This window comes from Zophobas morio, unplaced genomic scaffold (genome assembly GCF_036711695.1).
Source record: "Zophobas morio isolate AGI-343-1 ecotype UQ-CSIRO unplaced genomic scaffold, CSIRO_AGI_Zmor_V1 ptg000023l, whole genome shotgun sequence".
Lineage (NCBI taxonomy): Eukaryota > Metazoa > Arthropoda > Insecta > Coleoptera > Tenebrionidae > Zophobas > Zophobas morio.
In genome coordinates this window covers 1,849,017-1,866,887 of record NW_026972128.1, presented here as the reverse complement: position 1 = coordinate 1,866,887, position 17,871 = coordinate 1,849,017, and the positions used below count along the sequence as shown (strand labels likewise).

General features: G+C 37.0%; 1 protein-coding gene across 2 annotated transcripts in view; it reads left to right on the top strand.

Annotated features, from left to right (window-relative positions):
- Atg2 (Autophagy-related 2) overlaps positions 1–10,372 on the top strand; it is a 32,247-nt gene extending 21,875 nt beyond the window's left edge. The window contains exons 12-24 of one of the 2 annotated variants that reach the window (XM_064063229.1): positions 4,972–5,150; positions 5,364–5,660; positions 5,749–6,081; positions 6,132–6,322; positions 6,568–6,999; positions 7,052–7,361; positions 7,408–8,147; positions 8,203–8,362; positions 8,415–8,637; positions 8,690–8,967; positions 9,186–9,340; positions 9,413–9,556; positions 9,610–10,372. In XM_064063229.1, coding sequence (XP_063919299.1) covers positions 4,972–5,150; positions 5,364–5,660; positions 5,749–6,081; positions 6,132–6,322; positions 6,568–6,999; positions 7,052–7,361; positions 7,408–8,147; positions 8,203–8,362; positions 8,415–8,637; positions 8,690–8,967; positions 9,186–9,340; positions 9,413–9,556; positions 9,610–9,855 — 3,688 coding nt within the window. In that variant the 3' untranslated portion in view covers positions 9,856–10,372. Of the gene's footprint in view, positions 1–4,971; positions 5,151–5,351; positions 5,661–5,748; positions 6,082–6,131; positions 6,323–6,567; positions 7,000–7,051; positions 7,362–7,407; positions 8,148–8,202; positions 8,363–8,414; positions 8,638–8,689; positions 8,968–9,185; positions 9,341–9,412; positions 9,557–9,609 lie in introns of both variants that reach the window. The other variant, XM_064063228.1, reaches the window with a different exon arrangement.
- Positions 10,373–17,871: the final 7,499 nt, after the last annotated feature.

Genomic DNA, 17,871 nt, shown 5'->3' with positions numbered 1-17,871 from the left:
GTGTATTGTGGGTTGCAATTCCAATTCAGTCAGGCCAAAGTCAGGCTCGTACTCATTCGTGTAATACCCTGTATCTACGTTTAGAGATATCGAGTGTTCATTTAAAAAATTGGTCTAAAGAGTTTAGACAGTACTTCCCTCGCTGTCGGAAACGTGACGACTGCATGTCTATTATGTTTTTTTTTCGCAGTAGATTTAATTATTTTTTTTGAGTCACCCGGTATATGTAAATTCAATATGACTGGAATGATAAATTACAAGTACAGACTCATCATATTTTGTATATTCTAGATAGGATTTATTCGGCAAACTTTTGAGCTGACGTCATCAGTTTTTTGGAGAAGATAACCAAATATATTTTGACTAAAAATTTATTATGCTCTTTATAACCTTAAAACATTTGCAAGATTTCAAAACATTCGGTTCTGGAGTTCCTGATTAAATCAATAAAATACATTTACCCACTCATTATTTTTTTTGGGTCATCCTGTATATGCAAATCCAAAAACTATGAATGGAATGATAAATCACAAGGAAAGGCTCATCATATTTTGTACATTTTAGATAGGATTTATTTAGCAAAATGTTGTGGTGACGTCATAAATTTTTTAGGGGGGATGAGCAAATACATTTTGATCAAAAACTTACCATGCTTATGATAACTTTAAAACACCTTCAAGATTTCAAAGCATTTCAAAATTTTGTAGTTCCTGAGTAAATCAATAAAATAAATTTACGCATTCATTAATTTTTTTTGAGTCACCCTGTATATGCAAATCCAAAAAATATGAATGGAGTGATAAATTACAAGAAGAGACTCATCATATTTTGTACAGTTTAGATAGGATTTATTCTGCAAACTTTCGAGCTGACGTCATCAATTTTTTGGAGAGGATAAGCAAAAATATTTTGACTAAACATTTATTATGCTCTTTATAACCTTAAAATATCTGCAAGATTTCAAAGCATTCGGTTTTGTAGTTCCTGATTAACTCAATAAAATAAATTCACGCATTTATTAATTTTTTTTGAGTCACCCTGTATATGGAAATCGAAAAAATTTGAATGGAATGATAAATAACAAGAAGAGACTCACCATATTTTGTACATTTCAGATAGGATTTATTCAGCAAAATTTTGTGGTGACGTCATAAATTTTTTAGGGGGATGAGCAAATACATTTTGATCAAAAACTTACCATGCTTATGATAACTTTAAAACACCTTCAAGATTTCAAAGCATTCGGTTTTGTAGTTCCTGAGTAAATCAGTAAAATAAATTTACGCATTCATTAATTTTTTTGAGTCACCCTGTATATGCAAATCCAAAAAAGATGAATGGAGTGATATATCACAAGCACAGACTCATCATATTTTGTACATTTTACATAGGATTTATTTGGCAAACTTTTGAGCTGACGTCATCAAGTTTTGGAGGGGATGACCAAATATATTTTGAATAAAGATTTATGATGCTCTTTATAGCCTTAAAACATCTGCAACATTTCAAAACATTCCGATTAGCAGATTCAAAATTAAATTGCAAAATGTTGTTTTATAATTTTGATTTTTTTTCCAAAAATCTGGACGTTTCGGGTAAAAACTCAATTCGGAGTCGTAAACTACATGTTTAGGACTATATTATTTTATACAATTTAAAACCCATTTACTATGTACAATTTTGAAGTGACGTCATCACATTAGTGGTGGGGATGATTAGACAAATTTTGGTTAGCGTTTTACCATCTACATGATATTCCTAATAAGGACTGTAACGATAGAAATTCGGAAATTTTAAAATACCATAACTTCTTAATATGAAATTATATTTCGACAATTTTAGATTTTTCTAAAACTTTATTGCTTAGAAATATATGTAACACAAAATTAACCGAACTTTTAAGCTTGGCTCCATTCTTTTCGGAGCTTCTTCCTAATTGACATCATAATTTTCTTGACAGTTGCTGGTGATACCGTTTTTACTGCTTTCGTCCATTTTAAATTGAAGTCGTGGGCGTTTTTAGCAGTTTGTCCCGTTTTTTGTAACTTTTTTTTCACAATCGACCAATATCTTTCAATGGGCCTACACCGTGGAACGTTGGGTGGATTGTGATTGTGGTTTCGAGGTACAAAATCGACGTCATAGTGTTGCAGCAAATTGACTGTGGCTGTTGCATAATGTGCGGTGGCAAGGTCTGGTCAAAACAAAGTCGGCCCAATATACTTTCTGAAAAATGGGAACATCCGTTTTTTCAAACATTCCTTAGCATAAGTTTCAGCATTAACAGTTCCTGTAGTCACAAATGATGAACTTTTCATTCCACACTCACAAATGGCCTGCCAGACGAGATATTTCGTTCCAAATTTTTCAATACCAATTGATGTTTCTGAGTCAGGAAGAATCTCTCTTTCAAACTGAGTATAATATTGTGCTCCTGCAAGCGTCGAAAAATCAGCCTTAACCTAACTTTCGTCGTCCAAAACGAGGCAGATGTTCTTCTTGCCAATCAAGTCGTACAATTTTCGCGCTCTCGTTTTAATTGTTTTCAGGTGGATATCAGTCACTTTAGGTATTTTTTGTTTCTTATAGGTTTTCATACCTGCTCGTTGCTTAGTTCTCTGAACCATTGTAGGGTTAGTTTGACATTTTTTTCGAATGTTCCTAGCGGACATACTGCGATTCTTAGAGATGGTTGCAATTATTTTTTTATCAAGATTTGGATTAAGAGCTCCTTGCTTTCTTCCAGAACCAGGGTTTCGTGAGACAGATAATTGTTTAAAGTACCGATTTAACACATCGTCCACCGTACTGCGAGAAATTTTTAAATCTTTTGCAATGAAATGCCTCGGTCGTTGAGGGTTTTCTATCCATTTGTCAACATTTTTTTTACGTTGTTCTAGTTGATTCATTTTTTTGGATATTAAAAGCTGATATTTTCACAAATTTTTTAAGGGAATATAATTTTAAATGTTTGACATTCTTGCTGTGACAACGAGAAAACAAAACATGAGGAAACTAATTTTTTATGGCTGTTCGAATTTTACGGATTTCTATCGTTACACTCCTTATAACTACAAAATTTCACAACAATCGGTCCAGTACTTTCGGAGATTATCTGTCTAATAAAAATCCGGGACGGCAGACAGACGGACAGACAGACGGAAATGGGAGACCTATTTCTTCGTCTTCTAGGGGTCATGAAAGATCGAGAAAACGTAAAAGTAGAGAGTCGGCCGACGGACTCGATTACAATACTTCCTTTGCTTACGCTCGGGAAGTAAAAAGTCATGAAGTTCGCGTTACTTTTTTGATAGAAGAAAACGTAGAAAAAAACGCATGTGTTTTATTAATTTTTCCGCGTTGTGATTTGTCATCGATTAAATTTGAGGTTAATTTGTAGACATACTTCACGATGTTTACAAAGAATCAAAGCCAATGTGATGCTTTTACTTCCCGAGCGTAATCGGACGAATGGCCAGTTTTATATTTTCTCGACATTTCATGACCCCTTCAATACGAAAAAAGTAGTGTCCCGTTTCCGTCTGTCTGTCTGTCTGTCGGTCTGTATCCATTTTTATTAGACAAGTAATCTCCGAAACTGCTGGACCGATTGTTTTCAAAATTTGTATGTATTTTAGAATTATCATGTAGATGGTTAAATGCTAACCAAAATTTTGATAATCATCCCCACCAACCACATGATGACATCACCTCAAAATTTTTCATAATAAGTAGGGTTTAAATTTTATAAGATAACATATTTGTGCAGTTTGTCTTTTATGAATTTGAGTTCAAATTTTCTCCGAGGCATTCTAATTTTTGCAAAACAAATCAAAATTGTTCGTCAACCTTTTCTACGAGTAGAAGTGAACTTGCGTCAGAGATGCAATAGTTCAAGGTTGGTTACGCCTACTTTCGGACTCGTCATCTACAAACAGCGGACCTTCCATTCCAGCACGAGATTTTTTTGTTCTTGTACTATCCTGCTATTATTTAGGTATATTTTTTGGACAAAAAAACAAGTACGCTTACTTAATTGACCAATTAATTAAGTAAGCGTACTTGTTTTTTGAAGTATAAACATAAACAAAACTGTTAAAGTTAAACAAGGACTAGGAATTAAGAATACATTGTTTCCCACTGATTATCTGCTTTAAATATATTTCACATTGTCCTACTGGAGCGAGGGAAGTTCTCTGGAAATAACCTTCGACCAATTTTTTTAATTGAACACCCGTTATTTCTTAGCACCACGTTGCGTAGAAAGATTTCATAAAACATTAATAATAATTGTTGACAAAAAACATAAAATAGTTATACATTGGCTCGGTTAATATTCACTCAAATATCGTATTGATAAATTTAAAACACAACGGCCATAAAATCAGTGCTTCACCATTACAAAATACATTTAATTATTACATATATTATTAATTTATTATGTATTTAATAAAATTGTTGTCTATACTTTTTATTCTGGTATTTTTGTGTAAATCAGGCGAGTATTTTTTCTTAAAGAACGCTTTTTTATTTGGTACGTTGACAACAATTAGTTACACGTAGAAGTTTGTTTTCATCTGTTAATCATCTGCTTGACGATGAATCATTTGAGTATTTCCATCAGGACGGGATGACATTTTATTACAGTAAACAGTCTTCGTGAGTGTTTTGCACACCAAATGGACACAAAATGCGCCAAACATATGACCATCATGATGTTGTGTCTAGATTCCTTTAAATATCTTTAGCACTACTTAATAAATCCGGAAAATGCCGCGAAATAAACGATTCCTCGCACATTCTTCAAAATATTGTTCTTGAAATTTGAAGAAGAGGTTGGAAATGCTTTAAAACAAACGGAGGTCACTAAATTTTTGTTTGATATTAGGTGTTAAAAGTTCTGCGTTACCTTGACTCTGTGCTTTCGTTTGTTCTCTTCTGATTGACACTGATCCCTTCTGATCGCATCAGGCTAAACATCAAAATCTTCCCAACGAAACGAGTTAACTTAGAAGAACCGGCTCCAGTGCCCCAGGATCCATACACAACATCCATAATGGGAGACCTAATGGAAAAAATGAAGCCCGAAGGACCCTTCAGTTCGAAAAAAGTATACGAAAGCGACACACCGCACTACAAGGATCAAAGAGGTACGAAAAGTGTATAGGTGAAGAGTCCAAAATGCTTGTTGGTTTGGTAATGCTTTTGCTCCAATACGCGGATACTCATTCGATCTTTCTTTTATCAACCTCAACTTTCCGAATGACCAGTATCCACGTATTTCGTTTTTCGCTTTTTGGGCTTTACTCCGACTGTCAGCGTTGTTTAGGATGATTCCTTGCACGTTCTAGATGACTCTAAAGTGTTGATGGTACCGGGCAACAAATCAGAGATTAACGATTTCATTAAGTCGACGACGTTGTCGTCTCGGGTACGCATAGATGTATCGTTGCCGATTGTGTCGATGCAGCTGATATCCAAAAGATTGTACGAGACGATTTACAACCGGATCAACAACGACCTGCTGCTGTGGGAACCCAGCGCTCCTAAACCCAAGACGACCACACCCGCCTACGACAATATCAACTACGGTCCGTTTGGCAACATCGAGGTGGAGGGACACGAAGTGTTCACTCTGTGCAAGAGCGGCATCCAGTACGGTAAGCAGATTTTGTATTATTATCTATTATTAAATGGGACTATTCACATGTAAATTTCTGTGTTGGTACACTTACACTTTTTTCCTAGATTCAGAGAGCGAAACGGACGAAGAAAACGAAGACAATTCCAACGTCTTCTACTCCACCTACAGTTCAAGAATGAAAGTCTCGCAGAAGCAGCTGGTCAGCGAATCGAAAGAAGAAAGTTACTTAACTCTTAATATACATATCGCTAATGGATTACTCTGCATGTGTACGCCGGTGAGAGATGCAACCACCAACAGCGTCATCCCTAACCAGCAAGGAGAGTTTTTGATTAACGTGGAAGATGCTACTATCTTTGTGGTGAACGGATACATGGGTAATACGGATTTAGGTTATACCTGTTTGAAATTTCATAACGCTCAACTTTATCACTGTGGTAAGTTGGTTTTTGTTTCGCAATTTGGTAGTTCACAATGCTTTTTGAAGATATTATTTCGACGCCAAGTCATAGTCCACCACTCAAGGATATCGGAGCGACGCCCGGCAAACATTTACACCCCACGATTTACGGCTCAGAGGCTGGAACACTGGCCAACAGCAAAAACAGAGGTGGCGATAGGGAGATGGTGACGTTGTGTGTTAAAATAAAAGCTAGTCACGAGACTCATCATGTCAAGGTAAGTGTCTTCTAACTTTAGTCGAAAACTGTTGAAATCTGAAATGTGCTATCATGTTCTACATTATGTATTTTGTATTTTTGATTCCCAACCTAATGTGTTAAAGAAATCCATAAAGAATTCATTAGAATTTATATTATTATTATTACTTTATATGTTATTTAATTTTTGTCTTTTATACTCTAGAGTAATTTCGTAATAAATCGTCATTATTAAAAAAAAAATCTTTAATGCCAAATTTCTAGAACGTTTCTATCGCCGCCGGCTTCAACAAAGTCACTCTCAGGCACCGAATGTGCAATGAACCCAACAGCTGGATCTCCCAACTCACTGACTTCTTCAACGTCAACGACTACCCCATCCCGGGGTACCACGCCAAAGAGATACTCACGGAAATGTTCCTCCACTTCTGGGACTCTGCAATCGATTACAGACCTCGTTACTTACCGATACGTTCGGTCATCACCCTCGGGACCTTCAGCATTTCGTCTCATTTAAGCTCAGATGTCAACAGTTCGACTCTGAGGTTCATAGCAGAGGAGTGCGGCTTGTTCCTGAGTCAAAAGGGTGTGAAAAAATTTCGATTACCGTACAGTGGTCCTGTCGACTTAAAACGGGACTACGTTAACGTTATCGATTTGGGTTTGTTTGAGATTAGTTTGAAGACGTCCGATAAGGTATGTTCGGTTGATGTTAGTTAGAACGCGAGGGGTTACCTTTTGGTTTCAGAAAAACGTAGATACTCCGCATTTCGACTTGCGGGCTGCTAATAATATAATACACATACGTACCTGCGCAGATAGTGCGAGGGCTTTAACTCAACTCATAAAGTATTTGGCGAATTACGGTGATTTAGTACCACCGGAAGACGGTACGTCAAGCGGAAGTGCCTTCTCGAGTCCTCGACACTTACCCGAGCAAGAATTAGTGTCCGTTGAACCTCAAGAAATCGCGAACCTTTCAGAAAGTCAGCACCAACAAATTCATGATCTCATTCAAGACGCTCTGGAAGACGTCGACGAAAGTACTTCAACACAAGGTAAAACGACCCACAAAACCCAACTCTGTAATAATTTAGTTTGTAGTGCATTCGGATTTGTATAGTTACAACGGTACAAAAATGTTCTACTTCCCCGACGAAAGACACCCTCCCCAAGAACCTGTGAAACCCCTACCTCAGGTCACCACCGAACTGGGTCAAGTACCCTTCCAGCCGAATCTTGCCGACTCAGACGAAGAGTTTTGTTTCATTGACGAAGAACCAGGATATAACATTTTCCCAAAGAACGGCGTACCTGAAATTAAATGGCTCACTGAAGACCCGGTTCGGATAGTCGATAACCACTTTTCCGTCCCGAGCGAAAAGTGTGACCCTCTTAAAACACCAAAGAATTTCCCCACTCCGACTAGAAAGTACACCTTGTGTGAGATGAGTGTGGTCTGGCACATGTACGGAGGTAACGACTTCGGACCCGTGGAGAAGGAAAAAAAGAAAACGGTTAACTTCTCGGACATGAAGTTAAAAGACAGTGTTAGTTTTTCGAACTTGCAAAAGGAGGTGGTGATCGATAGTGAGAAGGTGAAGAAAAAGTCGTGGTTAACGAAGGGTGGGCCGAATCGAAATCACAACGTCTTGATGGAGTTGCAGCTAAACAAGATTAGATTCCAGCACGAGGTCTACCCCGATGTGTCGTCGAAGGCCTCGAGGCAGGTCTTGATAGTGGCGGAGATCGAAATGAGAGACCGACTGAAGAGCAGTCAAATGAATAAGTTTTTGTATCAATATATTAGTCAAATGAGGCCGAAACAGTCAAACGCGAATATGGTGAGTGAGCTTCTCGGGCGCCAGTTTTTCCATAAACAACTGGTTTCTTTTACAGCTTGTGATAAAAACCCTCCACGTGCGACCCGACCCTCAGCTCAGAAGTCAAGAATGCTGTCTGAAGATCTCTGTTTTGCCTCTTCGATTCAACATCGACCAAGACGCCCTCCAGTTCCTGATTACCTTTTTCACCGAACTGGGTACCGACGTCAAAGATGGTGAGATTTTTTTGATAGTAGTGTGGTTTTTACATCACGCCAAAAATTTAAGATGATTTACAAGTTGTCAGCTCTAAACATAACACGCCAGTGCATCAACCACCGGTGATGACCGTCAAAGAAGATAACGAAGATCAGTTGAAAGAAGAAGCAAAGAAGATCGTCGACGAGAATTTGCTGATTTTGTTAGAAGAGAATAAAACAGAGCCGAGGTCGAGCGACGAGACTCCGCAAGTGACGAGTAGTAGTGCTGAAGACAGCCCGATCTATTTTAGGTTAGTTTTTGGTTTGGCGGTTAGTGTTTTGACTGAGGATGTGTGGTTGCAGGAAGGTTGTGTTTTCACCAGATGTGCCTATACGACTTGATTATCACGGGAAGCGTTTCGATTTACGAACGCACGGTCCCCTACAGGGACTCTTAATGGGTTTAGCGCAATTGAACTGTTCCGAGCTTAGATTAAAGAGGATATCACATAGACACGGACTTTTAGGATTTGACAAGTTGATTATGTTCCTTATTAAAGAATGGATTAACGATATTAAGAAGAATCAGATACCAAATTTGCTGGTTGGAGTGGGTCCTATGTATTCGTTTGTACAGTTATGTGAGTATGACCACGCCGACATTACATCTCCTTCTTACATCACTCAAACTTTTCATTTCAAAATATGAAACGTATTACCATATATGATTCTTCAATGCCATCATAAGGATTAAGTTGGTAAAGACGTTTTGCTTTATCTTAGCATCTTTTAATGTGCGCAAAGAGGAATCTTAATTCTAAGGGTTTGCCTGACGATCACCGTGTTCTTTTTGTTATAGTCCAGGGGATTAGAGACTTATTCTGCCTACCCTTCGAGCAGTACAAGAAAGATGGACGCTTCTTGAGAGGCCTTCATCGTGGTGCTAATAGTTTTACGACTTCCACAGCAATGGCAGCTTTAGAATTGACGACCCGACTTATCCACTTGATCCAAGTAAGTCACACCACGGTCATTAAAATTTAAAGAAATAGGGACTATTTAAACACTCTTGTGCTTCTTTTCCAGATCACAGCAGAAACCGCTTTCGATATGTTGACGCCAGGTCCTAGTGTGAAAATAAATCCGAAGACGAAAGTTCGCCGAAAGCGCTATAGCCAACCCAAGGACATACGAGAAGGCGTGACGAACGCATACAAATTAGTTAAAGAGGTAATTCTGCGTCCTCACTTGTAACTAACTCCTTTACATACATATACTTTTAGGGATTTGAGGAGACCGCGGATAACATCCTTCAAGTAGCCTCACACGAGCACGAACAAAAGGGCTACAGTGGCGCTGTTGGAGGCGTCATACGGCAGATACCTCCCACCATAATCAAACCCATAATCATAGCCTCCGAGGCCACGAGTAACGTGTTAGGTGGAATGCGATGCCAACTAGTTCCCGATGCGCGGAAAGAAGCCAACGAGAAATGGAGGAACGAAGACACATACGATTCGTACGAGTGATAAAAAGACTGGTTTGTGATTTTATATTAAGATTGTCAATACAATTTGGCATAATGTGCTTTGATTACAAATATAGGAAACGTGTTTCTAGAGATATTTTATTACTACGTTACGTTATTATTATTAGGCAACATATATGTACGTTTTTAACAGGCGTGGAGCTAAACAAAGACGCGTCTGGTTTGAAGATGGACCTGAATAGATTGCCGATTGTTTTATTGCAAAGACAATATATTTTCAGTTCAGCCGGGTGCTGACTGGAGCCATACAAAATTTCTGCATGATTTCACAAAAGTGATATTTTCGTACCTAGATTATTAACAATATTACGAGTTTATTTAATTGTACTGATAATTTATTTGTACGTTGTGTAAGTGATGCCGTGTGTTCATGCAAACTTGTATAAAGATGAACAAATGAGAGAAATGGATTGACTTACCATTTGTTATGTGATAGGACTATTGTAATTAAATCGTTTTTCATGTATGCAATATGAATAAATAAATTTTTATATTTCTCTGGTGGTTTTATGCTTAAACAATGTGGCCTCGGGACCGTGTCTGGCTTCCGTACTCCAGCTTACTTAATTCCAAGCTAGTTTCAATAGAAAACAAAGCAGTTGGTTTTGCTATACTTTTGCGTAAGCCAAGCTAATTACTTAATGAACTTGGGAGTTGTTAAAAAATTTAGAAAAATAAATTTATTTCTAAGTCTGCAAAATGCTAGACGTGTGAATAAGTCAAGTTAATTACATTCTGAACGGAAGAGTTTAAAAAATCCATAGAAATATATCTCAACCTTTTTTACCCTCGTACAGGTTATTTTTGGAAAAATTCCGTCTGAGGGGGTACATACTTAACGTTGTAGAAGGAAGCCATCCCTAAAATTGTATATGTTTAAATTTAGAGGTTTGGGGTAAGCGTTGATGGAATAGGAGGTAATCATCCGAAACCACAAGGAAGAAATCATCAAGAGAAGAAGATGTTAGAAATTCCTTAGGAACACTTTATAACCGCCTTAATAAAAAAAATACCTGAGACCACTAGAAAAATGCAACGTTAATTCACCAGGAAGACCTCTGGAGTCAGCACAGGATTCTGAGACTTAATTAGTAGAGTGAAAAAACTATAGTACAATTCTTCAAATTTTGGTAAGATGTAAAACAGTACCTATGTTCTGTTTCTGTCTTCGTCCGACACACGGTATTTACGCAGGAATACTTTACCTGCAGTGTGTCCGACGAAGACAGAGCAGAAACATACCAGATGTCGTTAATAAGCAAAATGCAAAACACCATGCGCGACGGGCTTAATGCCACGCCTACTTTGACTCAAAACTAGTTACTTTTTCAGTGCTACACCACTTGATTTTTCTCTAGACATAGCCTCTAGATCTCAACTGATTAAACGGTCAGTTTACTCGTATGTAACATAACATTTTTTTTAACGAGGAATGAACAAAGAAATGGGCACAACACAATCAAAAAACAAAGTCTACTGCAACGGTTAAATCAAAAAGTTTAATAATAAGTGGTCTAACCATTACCAACTAACTATCCCACACTAATTTTTCATAATACCATTAGGGCGTGAACATGACCTGTCCGCACATGAATACACCGTTTACTTTATAAACGATAAGAGTCCATTGATATAGTTTTACAAAACCTTCCCAAAATTAAAAAAATTCTACTGTAACATAAACAATTTGAAGTTCCTTCGAGAGGGTCATAATCATAAGAATGCTAAATGAACGAATAAAATGATTTGCAAATAGCGATCTAAAAGGCAAATAGGAAGATAAACTGCAAAGGTATAAAAGAATCTTTAACAACAAAAAAGACTCAAAAGTCAGGAGGAAGTAAACCACTTGCGTGAAAACTGAAAGGTCAGGGTCTTGCAAAGAAGGAACGGCAGAAAAAATCGTCACCCATTCAAGAATGCTTGAGGCTTGCCGAAAAAGGAGACCACAATAGTCTTCACGCTCTGAACAATTGTCCTGTTAGAATAGATCCCAAATTCTAAGATGGTTATGAGATCTAGCAGATAAATCTAATCTTGTATTGTGATCGCGGTGGTTATGAACAACCGCTTGAGTACTGGTAAAGGGCGCCCTGGGTCCCTATTCATGATGGTCATTCAGCAGCATCTGCATAAACAGCTGTCTTTGTGTAACTCTTGTTACTTTTTGTGGTACCAGACCTACAATCAAAGACCCATAAGCGTGTACAGAGAAACAAAGGTAAGACAGATAAAGTTCCCTATGTACGCAAATGTTCTTAAAACTTTGTCTGGTTTACTTTGCACCTCCTTTTACTAACCATTTTGTAATTCCCCAAAAGATAATTCAAATATTCAACTCAGACACATTTGAAAAACTCTTTTGTTCATAAAAAACTCTACACAAGAACGGTACATTTCCAAAATACGTATGTACATCCACAAAAATTTTAACGCGACCGTGGTGTTTTTTTTTCTTTCGGGGACCTGCCGTAAATAATTTTAGTGTAGGTACTTACATATATGTTTTCCCTATACATCCCAATATATTTTATTTATACCTGAATACGTGAAGATCATTTTATTGTACCTACTGTATTGTTTTTATGATATATGTCATCGTGTAACGATGAATGGAAGGAATACAAACCTTGAACCGAAACTTGATCAGCGAATTTTTTTTTTTTTTTTTGTTAAAAAGGAGGGACTCTAACTTTTCTTTAAAGTGTTATAGATAGCAACTTCGGTGGAAGCAACTTTTCGAAAACATGTATTACCATAGGGATATTTTTGGTGTCTCATGCTTTGGATAGATAGAAATAGAGTCCACCACATAATGAACACTTTATGTTTATTGAAAGCTAACCGTAAACCGCATATGGTAATGATAATAATTTACACTTTTAACACAAACCTCTCCGATTGCTTACCTGAAAGGAACAAAGCTTCTATGAATCAAATGTACACAAACATTTTTAGATTACAATGGTAAACCATCTCATTCACCACGCAATCCAAAAGCATAAGCGTTGTAAATAATGGACATCACTCATCTTTGTTGAACTTTTTTTTTTTTAAATATACATTTCTAATAAGAAGAGTGAAGATTTATGCTTCTGAGCGATTTAATTTCAATTATTCATTTTCATTGCAGTTCAATTTGATATTCTCTGAAATTTATTAGTTCGCAGTTTCTTCGGTAAATAAATATAAGAGAGTTGAAACATGTAGTTATTATACCAATTTGTTGCTAAATTAAAATTTGTTTCAATTGTATACAAATCAAACGATCTTTCTAATTTCAACATTAAATCAAATTTGTTTGCGTTTCCATTCCCACCATTGTCACAGTATCCATTGTTTTTACCACCAGTTTATTTATAATCAAATTGAGTCATATTTTTTCACAGACTTTTCTTTTTTTAGAATAAAATCTTGGTCATTTTCAGTGTCTTCACGGAAAGCTTCAACTGAGTTCAGTCGTTAGAAAAAGCTTTTTTTTCTTACTCATATATTTAAATTGTTGTTCATTTGATTGTGAAAACAAATTCTCTTTCCACATTAGTACGAAAAGCAAGAAGTAGATGTGTACAAAGAAAGAGTGGGTGATATCGGACGTAATCACCCTATTGACTGCAGAGTCTTCGGTAGATTATGAATCAAGTCGTCGTTATTCTAGCTGTTCAAATAAGAGAGAAAAACACGTTTCAAGCTTTGAAAATTTACTAAAAAAACGCCTTTATTTAGTTGTTACAGAGTTTCCGATTTAAATCAAAATGACGGAAAAAACAAAAAACATTTAAAGTGCATTTATACCTATATAAATATCTATAGGTATATAGGTTGTGAAATGAATTTGGCTTTGTTAAAACACGTAAACATTCAAAAACAATACTTTCACTTTCTTAAAGTGGTTCGTTATCTACTAATTATTTTTCCATAGCGATTCTTACAGCTGTTCTGTTCTTATTTTGTGAAGAACTTTCAATGTGGCCTTCATCTAGGTACAATGCTCCAATTCCATGCACCATGGTGATTAAAATAATGTCAGTGTCTATCCTTGAATCTACTAAAAACGATGCCCACGAGTCCCACGACCTTCGTAGACAGTGCTCTCTGTATATTCGGAAGAATTAGGCGGTTCTGCAAATATCGCAATATCGTTAATCTTGGATTAAGCACAAAAATGTCGATGTCGATAAGTGTTTAACACATAACATAAAATTCTTTCCGTCAAATTTTCCACAGCTAATAAAAGACTGTTTCACCCAGTATGTCCTCCTGGAACTCCCCTACATTGATTATTTAGGTGCTTTATGGGATTAAACTAACCTTTATGGTCAAAAATTTTTGATCATCCGTTTTTGTCAGAAAGTGCCTATTCAATATTTTTCTTTGTCATTACTCATTAGCATATACTTAATAAGAACTTATTAGCATGGACATTTCTATTTTTTGTTAACATGGTCAATGTTGAAAGACTGGCTCCAAAGTGACGATAATTTCCGCGTTTTTGATTTCTTAAAAATCAGATATCATATTCTTGCTGTGTAATTTCATATTACATAATCTAATATATAAAAATGGATGTTGGTATATATATATATCTGTGATCGATAGACTCCGAAATCGTTTGACCGGTCACCATGAAATTTGGCACATGTAAGTGGTTTTTCATGGAGAAGGTTTTTGTGGTATCCACTTTGCTGTAACTAGCCACTAGATGGCGCTACAGCACATCAACTTCTAATGTGACTCGATCTTGAAATGTGTGGCAATTAGTAACTTTTATGAAATAGAAATATATCTGTGTCTTTGTTATGCTCCGTCTTTTCGACAGCAGGTATTTTTTGCTTCCAGTATGGCGATCCTGTTACTGTCATTTGGCCGTCAATTGCCTTGGTGGTAATAAGTCTTCCACGACTGTTTGCTGGTTACCGGTGACACTTTCTCGTTGTATAGGGCTGGAGTTACTTTGAGACTGGAATAGTGTTCTTTCCGGTCCGTTAACTCGATAATTCTAGTACAGTCTGTCGTAACCTCAAATCGTAAACACATCAAACTTTCGTTGACAGTTCCTACATTTGATAGCGAAAATTACTAGCCTCGCGCTATCTTTGTTTAACACATAGGTTAGGTTCCTCTCTGTCGAATTCCGACCACAAGCAGTTTGCCGTACTTTCTAGAAGTAATAGTAGATCTAGTGACTTTATCAACTTCTACACCGTTCAACCGATTCTCATAAAAATTGGTACACGTTGGCATTTGACTATGGAGAATATTTTCGCCCTATCCATTTTGCTGTAACTCGCCACTAGATGGCGCTGCAACACATCAACTTCTGTACCAATCAACCGATCCTCATGAAAATTGGTACACGTTGGCATTTGACTATGGAGAATATTTTCGCCCTATCCATTTTGCTGTAACTCGCCACTAGATGGCGCTGCAACACATCAACTTCTGTACCAATCAACCGATCCTCATGAAAATTGGTACACGTTGGCATTTGACTATGGAGAATATTTTCGCCCTATCCATTTTGCTGTAACTTGCCACTAGATGGCGCTGCAACACATCAACTTCTGTACCAATCAACCGATCCTCATGAAAATTGGTACACGTTGGCATTTGACTATGGAGAATATTTTCGCCCTATCCATTTTGCTGTAACTCGCCACTAGATGGCGCTGCAACACATCAACTTCTGTACCAATCAACCGATCCTCATGAAAATTGGTACACGTTGGCATTTGACTATGGAGAATATTTTCGCCCTATCCATTTTGCTGTAACTCGCCACTAGATGGCGCTGCAACACATCAACTTCTGTACCAATCAACCGATCCTCATGAAAATTAATATACGTTGGTATTTGACCATGGAGAATATTTTCGCGTTATCGATTTTGCTGTAACTTGCCACTAGATGGCACTGCAGCACATCAGCCTCTCTGTTAAAGTATTATGAACTTAGAGAATCAGCGGCACCCATATATCGAATACTACTATATTGCTATCAGGCCTCAAAAGAGTCCGAAAACACAACGGCAAAGCAATATATCGGACCTCTTTGTCTCTCTATAGTACCAAACAGTACTGCTCATATACTCGTACTTGCTTGATTTTTAGTCGATAACGTGACTAGATGTGTTTTGACATTTCATACGTTCGCTTCTATTTTGTGTACGTGCGCACAGACCCTCGGTACTTTTCTAGACAGAAAACAATATCTTCCGTCTCCCTTTGTCCGTGAACACCGTTTCTATGTTACTTCTGAAGAGTTAGCAAGTATTAGATATATGGCGGCACCAATGACAGCATTGTTTTCGTTGGTATTACAACAAAAATCGTATTGACCGCAAAATAAAATCATTAGTGATGTTCACTGTCTACAATCCTCAGTAATAACAAAGAGTGAATTACTAGAGATTATTGAAAATGCCATCCAAAAAATCAAACTGATTCCGCGCATTCCAATGGTTCCTACTGATTTGCCCTTTACATTCAAACGACTACAGTTTCCTGTGCGTCTTGCTTTCGCGATGGCAATCAACAAAGCCCAAGGGCAGTCTCTGCGCGTTGCCGGATTAAATTTAGGAAATCCATGTTTTTCGCATGGTCAACTGTATGTTGCTTGCTCCAGAGTAGGAATTCCAAAAACTCTGTACGTCTATACACCAAATCGAAAAACCAAAAATATTGTTTACCCACTAGCGTTACGATAGATGTTAGTATTGATTAAAATGTGTTCAAGTTGTTTCAGTTATAGTGGATCAAAAGCTATAAGGTTATATGGCCATCATAAAATTATCCCATTGTGTCGAAGTTAAGTTGTTTACAATAGAAAAGGTTTTAGGGTCGTAAATAACGTGTCCAATGGAGCTCGACCGGCTGTTGTGGTTTCGTTCAGGGACGGCTTTCACTAAATATGTAAATCCACCACTCCATTATTTCTTTACTACCTGCAGCCGCTGAGGGTTCCGAAATCACCACTCGCTTCGAAAGCCGGCCCTGTTAAATATGAGCAAGAAATGTTGAGAAGACGATTTATTGCCAACCGGGTAAGCTTAGTGCGAACCACACAAAGGGGGTACTTATTTGCGGTCAAATACTTTTATAATGGTCATATAACCTTATACCTTTTGGACTAGCATATATAGCGCATACAATAGTCAAAAATTTTGTTCATTCACGTGAATTACTAATACAAAAATGTGTACATTGTGTATACTAATGAAAATAAATGGAATAGCATCAAAATGAGTTATCTTATTATTCAGTTTTCTACAACGCATTCTGCGCTCCAGACCATACATTTATATCCACATATATACAAAGTAAATATATACACAAGCAGGACAACGTCTGCCGGGTTCCGCTAGTATTCTATAGAAATCAAAATTTGCTGGACATTAATAAACAACTCACTTCGAAATTTTTCTTATTTGTCAAAGCCACTGAAAACATCTGGTATGACAATCGTGTGCAAAATTCGTTTAAGGTACTTTTCCACGCTTTCAGACTTATACCTATTACCATTGTTTAAGTATATTATAGTTGGACAACCTAATACAAATTTTACTTCGCTTAAATAGTGAGCTTTAGGACAAGGAATCCAGGGGGCGTGGGACAAATTTTTCGTCAACGCGCATTTTCACTACAGTGAGCGAACGTATTAGGTTTATTTTCCTCTAAATCAGATGGCGCCATCAAACATTAGCAAAGGCAAACACCCTTCACTCTGCTCTTATACGAGGAGTTATCCATAAATCCATAATTAACATTGTTCCGTAAACAGTAATGTGTATAAACATATATGTACAAAATATGAAAATATACTTGACATAAGAAATATGAAGCAACGCGTTGTAACGTGATAAGAAAGAATTGAATTTAAATGAATTTGACGCATATTTTTATTTGACTATATCTGAAGACTGACAGAAACTTTCCAAGGGTTTTTAAACTGGTATAATTGTTTAGTTTTACAAGATTAAAGTAAAACAAGATTTTAA